At 48.1% G+C, this 7,252-nt stretch overlaps 1 protein-coding gene across 1 annotated transcript in view; it reads left to right on the top strand.

The window, feature by feature from the left end:
* Positions 1-7,252, top strand: part of myrfl (myelin regulatory factor like) — a 35,768-nt gene that overhangs the window by 15,437 nt on the left and 13,079 nt on the right. Inside the window, exons 21-22 of the mRNA XM_016514635.1 lie at positions 740-824; positions 5,250-5,324. Of these exons, the coding sequence (XP_016370121.1) occupies positions 740-824; positions 5,250-5,324 (160 nt within the window). The remainder of the gene's footprint in view (positions 1-739; positions 825-5,249; positions 5,325-7,252) is intronic.

The raw sequence follows: 7,252 nt of genomic DNA on the forward strand, positions 1-7,252 counted from the left end.
GGAAATAAATCGCATGTTTATTTTAGATCTGTGTGGTAGTAGCAATATACAGGAAATAAATCAATAAATCCACTGCTCTCTTGTCTCCTCTGGGACTGGGACTCTAAATAGTGTTCTGGCTAGTCAGTGCAGCCAAAGACAGAACAGATAGCATGTTTTGCTTAAACTTAGCGATGGCGTTAGAACTGGTGCACCGTTGTCGCTTGCGAAAACACAATGACGGCGCTGTGGGTGGAAACTTACAGATTAAGGGGTGTTAATATTATAATGAGATCCCTTTGCAACGTCACTAGGAGAGAGAAATCAGACGCGTTCGTTTTTTAAGATGCTTGCAGAAAAAGGCTTACCAAAACAAAGTTACTGGGTTAATCTTTTTCATGTTTCCTTGGTGGGTAGATGCACCGGGGACCTGATTATAGCACTTAAAACCTGGAAAAGTCAGATTTTCATGATATGTCACCTTTAAATAAGCCTGTTAATGCCAAATCCAGGTTAAAAAACTAAAAGCTAGTTTTCATTTACTTGAAACTCTCATTTACCTCTATAAATTTTTCCCAAAGAATGGTCTCAGTGTGGGTAGTTTTGGTGCACAAATATTAGTTTGTGAATATTTGTGACCGTCTCCTTAGGATAAATCCATTATGTTGAAACATTCCTTATTCCTAATAACAGAATAAATGTAGCTGTGACCAAAATAGTGATTCACACCTTTAGGTCTTTGTTCTTGTCTTCTTTACAGGGACAAACACAACTATACAGTCCATCCTCGTAACGCAGAATCAACAAGTTATAGATAAGCAGTACTGTCAACAGGAGAATTGTGGGTAGGTATCAGACTTACATCTTCAATGTACACAAACATTCAACAGGAAGCTCATTTTTGCTTTTTCACTCTCAGTATGGTGTTCGCAGTTGTATGTTCTCTATCTGTCGGTCACTTCGAGTTATGTCAATGACGACATTAGGGGTCTTACTTGGGAGCCCGAATCCTCTCTGATTAAGAGAAAATGGCAATGAAATTTGGCTAGTGGATTTTGCATGCTGAGCCACTCCCCGTGCATACGGGTATAAATAGGCGACAGGTGCATCCACTCATCAGATTTTTGCTTCGGAGCCGAGTGAATGAACACAGTTTGAGATTCACCAGGCGAATTCTCTCTGCTGCTGGAAGAAGAGGCTGTTCTGGGTGGCGTTACGGCACAATCAGCCGCATCCCTGTTAATTCAGCGATTCCCCTGGGTGCTTCATCTAAAAGAGCAGTTTATGATCGCGGACGGCTCACGTCTTTTTAAAGATGCCGTTCTATCCGTGTCCTCTTGGTTGCGGTCGTTTCCTATCCTCTGTCGACAGCCACGATCGATGTCTTCAGTGTCTGGGCATCCTGCTTGCTGAAGCTGCGTTCGTGGATGGTTTATGTGTTCACTGTGAGCGTATAACCATGCCAGCACTGCGATTGTGCCTCTCTCTTCTCACGGGGACGGGAGGGGCTCCCTCTGTCATTACCCGTGCTGGCTTCTCTGCCACGAGCAGAGAACCATCAGCTAGTGCTCTGGGTGATCTGAGGGCTACAGTGAGAGCCTCTCCGCCGGGCCAGTCCCCGCAGACCTTTCACTCCTCCCACAGCAGCTGTTCTGTGCGGCTCCCCAGTGATTCTGCTGTGCCGTCTGATGGCGTGCCCAGCGTTTCATTCGATGCGCCGATAGAGGATCAGATGTCGATAGCAGCATCGGGGGATGAAGATCGTCCTCTGAGGATGAAGAATCGAACCCAGAGTAGACGGCCATGCTTTTCCGGGCCGCCGTGAGCATCGGGATAGAGCCGTGCATACCTCCCAGTCCCGAGCCCTCGCGGCAGGATGACTGGTTTCTCGGCATGGGCCGTGGCTTGCGACCACGCCCTGCCCTGGTTCCTTTCTTCCCGGAGGTGCATGAGGAGTTGATGAAGTCGTGGACGGCCGCTTTTCGGCTGGAAGCCGCTCGTCTGCCTCCTCCATCCTCACTACCCTCGATGGTGGGGCGGCTAAGGGGTATGTTGACATTCCCCAGGTGGAGAGTGCGGTTGCGGTGCACCTGTGCCCACAAAACACTGCCACTTGGAGGAATCGTCCTCGTCTCCCGTCCAAAGCCTGTAAGCTGACAGCGGCTCTCACCGCCAAAGCTTGCAGTCTCTGCCCTGCATGCCATGGCTATCCTGCAAGTACACCAAGCCAAGGCACTAAAACGAATGCACGAGGGTAGTACCGACCCGAGGTTGGTACAGGGACTGTGCTCGACGACTGACTTCGCCCCCCGGGCGACGAAAGTCACAGCGCGGTCCCTCGGGAAGGCGATGTGGTAGTGGTCCAAGAGCGCCATCTATGGCTCAGCCTTGCTGAGATGAGTGACATCGACAAAGTGCGCTTTCTTGACGCTCCCATCTCCCATGCTGGGTTATTCGGCGACCCTGTCGAGGACTCTGCCAGCAGTTCTATGCTGAGACCATGTCGAGGCCGGCGCGTCGAGCCTCACGCAGGAGCGAGGCACCCCCCCCCATGTCCCAGCTGGCCCCTAAGTCCCCCAGGAAGGCGACGAGGTGGCTCTGACACGGACAGCCCGAAGATGCGGGGAACTGCTTCTCTTCCAGAGATGGCGAGAACAGCGCCACTCCTTCCCCCGGAGGAGGGCCGGGTGGAGAATCTTTGCTGTGTTCTGTTCCGCTGTTGGCCAAGGGCCAGCAGTAACCACATTCTCAAAGAAAGAACAGTTTCCTTTTCCTCTGGGCCATCAGACTCGTGGGTTGACAGTGAGCGATGCACTGCCTCCTCACTCTCGCCCACGACGCCCCCTCTCGCCAGCGGCCAAGAGATTGCGTTTCGGGGACGCAATGCCTTCCCACGCATCTCCAGCCGGTCCCTCTGGGGAAAAGGGAGTCCTGCCGTGATGGGCCAGAACGCGGTGCTTTCTGCATCACTGTGGGTATGTCGATTGTCCCTTTGGTGCCACTCTCATGGAGTTTGGGAGCGTGGCTCGCGCTGCCCAACCCGTCCCGCTGGCTCATTCAGACAGTCTGACTCGGCTAAGCGATTCAGTTCGCAAGGCGACCCCCCAGGTTCAGCGGCGTCGTCGAGACTTTGGTGGCAGTCCGAGACTCCCCTGTCCTGTGCGAGGAGATTGCTGTCCTATTGGCGAAGGACGCAATCGAGCCTGTCCCTCCAACCGAGATGGTGTCGGGGTTTACAGCCCTTACTTCATCGTGCCCAACAAAGACGGTGGCCTTCGGCCAGTCCTGGATCTGTGTGTCTTGAATCGGGCCCTTCACAAGCTTCCGTTCAAGATGTTGATGCAGAAGCGCATCATCAGATGCATCCAGCCCCAGGACTGGTTTGCAGCGGTCGACCTGAAGGATGTTGACTTTCATGTCTCGATTCTTCCTCGACACAGGTCGGTCCTACGGTTTGCGTTCGAGGGTCGGGCATGGCTGTCAGGCATATGGCATCGGCATATGGCATCTGCAGCCGCAGTCACGCCGCTCGGATTGCTGCATATGAGACCACTTCAGCACTGGTTACACCCCCGAGTCCCGAGATGGGCGTGGCGCCACGGTACAGTTCGCGTGACCATCATGCCGACTTGTTGCCGCTCATTCAGCCCCTGGATGGACCTTGTCTTTCTACCGGCCGGAGTGCCCTGAGAACAAGTATCTCGGCATGTCGTTGTCACGACAGATGCCTCCAGTGCGGGCTGGTGCGCTACATGCAACGGGCAGGCAGCCTCAAGTTCTGGACAGGGCCTCGACTGCTTTGGCACATCAACTGCCTCGAGTTGCTGACAGTGCTACTAGCCTTGCGGCGGTTCCGGCCGCTGCTGCTTGGCAAGCACGTGTTGGTCCTCACGGACAACACTGCGACCGTTTGGTACATCAACTGGCAGGGTTGTCTACGATCACGTCGCATGTCACAACTCGCCCGCCATCTCCTCCTCTGGTGTCAGATGCGGCGCAAGTCGCTGCGTGCCATCCACATCCCGGGGGAGCTCTATCGTGCAGCCGATGCGCTGTTTGCCTCCCACGAGTCCTCCCACTGCCAGCTGTATTACTCCCTGACCGAGGCCTCTCTCGGCATGGACACACTGGCACACTGCTGGTCTCGGGCTTTACGCAAGTATGCGTTTCCCCCAGTGAGCCTTCTCGCACAGACACTGTGCAAGGTCAGGGAGGATGAGGAACAGGTCCTGCTGGTTACGCCGTATTGGCCCACCCGGACCTGGTTTTAGGAACTCATGCTTCTTGTGACAGCCCCTACCTGGCGCATTCCTCTGAGGAAGGACCTTCTTTCTCAGAGGCTCGGCACCTTTGGCACCCGCGTCCAGATCACGGGATGCGGCAGACCTAAGTGATCTCCCACCGTTGGTGGAAGACACTGTCACTCAGGCCAGAGCCCTCTCTAAGCGAGCTTTTGCCTTGAAGTGGAGTCTGTTCGCGATCTGGTGTTCTTCTCGCCGAGAAGATGCACGATTGGAGTAGTGCTTTCTTTCCTGCAAGGAAGGTTGGAGCGTATGCTGTCACCCTCCTCCTTGAAAGTGTATGTGGCTGCCATCGCCCGGTCCCTGGGAAAGCACAGTCTCATCGTCAGGTTCCTGAGGGGTGCCAGAAGGTTAAATCCTCCTAGGCCACCCCTGGTGCCCTCCTGGGCTCTCTCTACCGTCCTGGCTGGCCTTCAGAGGGATCGCTTTGAGCCGCTAGACTCAGTTGAGCTTAATTCCTGTCTGCTAAGACAGCACTCCTGACCGCGCTCACTTCCATCAAGAGGGTCGGGGACATCCAAGCATTTTCGGTAAGCGAAGAGTGCCTTGTGTTCGGGCCGGCCTACTTACACGTTGTCCTGAGACCCTGGCCTGGATACGTGCCCAAGGTTCCCACCACGCCTTTTCACGATCAGGTGGTGAACCTGCAAGCACTGCCCTCGGAGTTGCTGTGTCCTGTAAGAGCGCTGCGCATATACGTGGACCGCACCCGGAGCTTCAGAAGCTCTGAGCAGCTCTGTGTCTGCTACGGTGGTCAGCAGAAAGGGAAGGCTGCCTCCAAGCAGAGGTTGGCCCACAGGATAGTGGATGCCATCGCCTTGGTGAACCAATCCCGAGGCGAGCTGTGCTAACGTCTCTGTCTTCGTTTATTGCACTTGGGGATTTCTTTACTTACAGCACTAAAGTCATAAAAAATGTTCCATTATAATAAATTTGTATTTTACTTATTGCTCTATATGTGTTTTGTAGGAAAGGAAACTACACCTACCTCATCCCCCTCAGTAAACACATCCCACCCAACATGCCCATAACCCTCCAAATGACGTGAGTGCAAGATTGTTGATATTGCACACAGTCTTCATTATACTGCACTCCAGGTTTCATAAGAGTTTAATTTTATGCTCATTGAGTTTAAGTAATGGAACAAAGTCACAGTGCAGAACATTTAATAGCTTTAAACAAACACTTTAATAGGAAGAGTTCACCCAAAGGAAAATTCTGTCATCTTTTACTCACTCTCATGTTATTCCAAACTTGTATGCTGTTGTTTTTCCTGTTGAACTCAAATTGAGCTGTTCTGAAGAATGTTCATAATGCTCTTTTCCAGTTTAACAGCTTATAGTGACCACACCTCTCAGTCTGCATAAACCAGTCATAACAGTATCAAAGCAGCAGTGTATGACTTGTGTGCTATATTTCAAGTCTTCTGAATTTATATGAAACAAATTATTTTGTTCCTGGTTCCTTTGGACCAGGTTTGACGTTAAACAGCATTGGTTTTCAAATTTGTATGACCAGAGATGAGGCAGTTTGAGAATGACATTTGAGAGCTGCTGAAGAAGGGAAGATTTTTAAGAGTTTGGTGTGAGGGTGAGTAGATTATGACAGATTTTGTATTTTTTTGGGGGTGAACTATTCCTTTAATATCATGTTTAGCAGGGCTAGACCAATAAATGTGAACAATCAATTTAATCAAATTATTAAACAAATAAAGATAATACATGTATAGGATTATATGTTAATATTGAGGGTAATAAGAGTAATTACATATATCAATAACACTTTAGAATACTGTTCCACCATTAATGACATAAAAACTACACAAGAACAAATGACTAATGCACTTTTAACATTCTAGCAACTGCTATTAACTAACAAGAATTAACGATGAACAAATTAGTAAGTAATAGCGCTCAGTTGAAAGTCTAAAACTATTAGACTACTACTAGAAAAACTATTTTTTCATATCACCCAGAGAACTACCAAGACCTGCTATATACAGTTTCATAATTAATGTGAATAATGCAAAATGTATAATTAATTCTAAAGTGAAGATCACGGTAACCCACTAACAATTACTCAAGTATTACCAAATCCTTCAGAAGGGATTACTAATTTACATGAATAATTACTAATTATTTAGATCAGTATTCTAAAGTGAAAAGCATGATAACTTTACAAAACCCTCAAAAGCTTACAATGATTTAAGTTTTACTAGAGAGTTATCATGTTATTCTCTTTAGAATACTGATCCAAATAATTAGTCATTTCTTCTGAAGGATTTGATAATACTTGAGTCTCATTACCAGTGGGTTACCATGACCTTCACTTTAGAATTAATTATACATTATACATTATGAATTATGAACCTGTATACAGTAGTTCTTTCTTAGTAGTTCTGAGAGGTATGAAAAAATAGTTGTTACTGATTAGCTAATAGTGAACTACCACATTCGACTAAGCACTATTACTTACAAATTTATTAATCAGAGTTTCTTGTTAGTTAATAGTAGTTACTAGAATGCTAATATTGCGTTACTCATGTGTTCCTATGTAGGAACATTCATTAATGAATGTAAGAGTATTCTAAAGTGTTACCTATGAAGAGTGTATTTATAGCCGAACCAGGGTGTTTCCCTGCTTAGACGCTGGGTAGGAGTTTGAAAAATGGTTGGATGGATTGTGTACATGTAAACTAATATATAAAACGCTTTTTCACATTCAACTGCTTTTATTTCTCATACAAAAAAGATTTAACAATTGAGACATAAACTGATCAAATTTCACACACACACACACACACACACACGCACACACACAGAGAGTCTGGTTAGCTATCCTTGTAGGGACTCTCCATATGCATAACGGTTTTTATACTGTACAAACCGTATTTTCTATCGCCCTACACCAACCCGTCACAGGAAACTTTCTGCATTTTTAGATTTTCAAAAAACTTAATTCTGTGTGATTTA

The sequence above is a fragment of the Sinocyclocheilus rhinocerous genome, unplaced genomic scaffold (assembly GCF_001515625.1).
Source record: "Sinocyclocheilus rhinocerous isolate Xijiao unplaced genomic scaffold, SAMN03320098_v1.1 scaffold2132, whole genome shotgun sequence".
NCBI lineage: Eukaryota > Metazoa > Chordata > Actinopteri > Cypriniformes > Cyprinidae > Sinocyclocheilus > Sinocyclocheilus rhinocerous.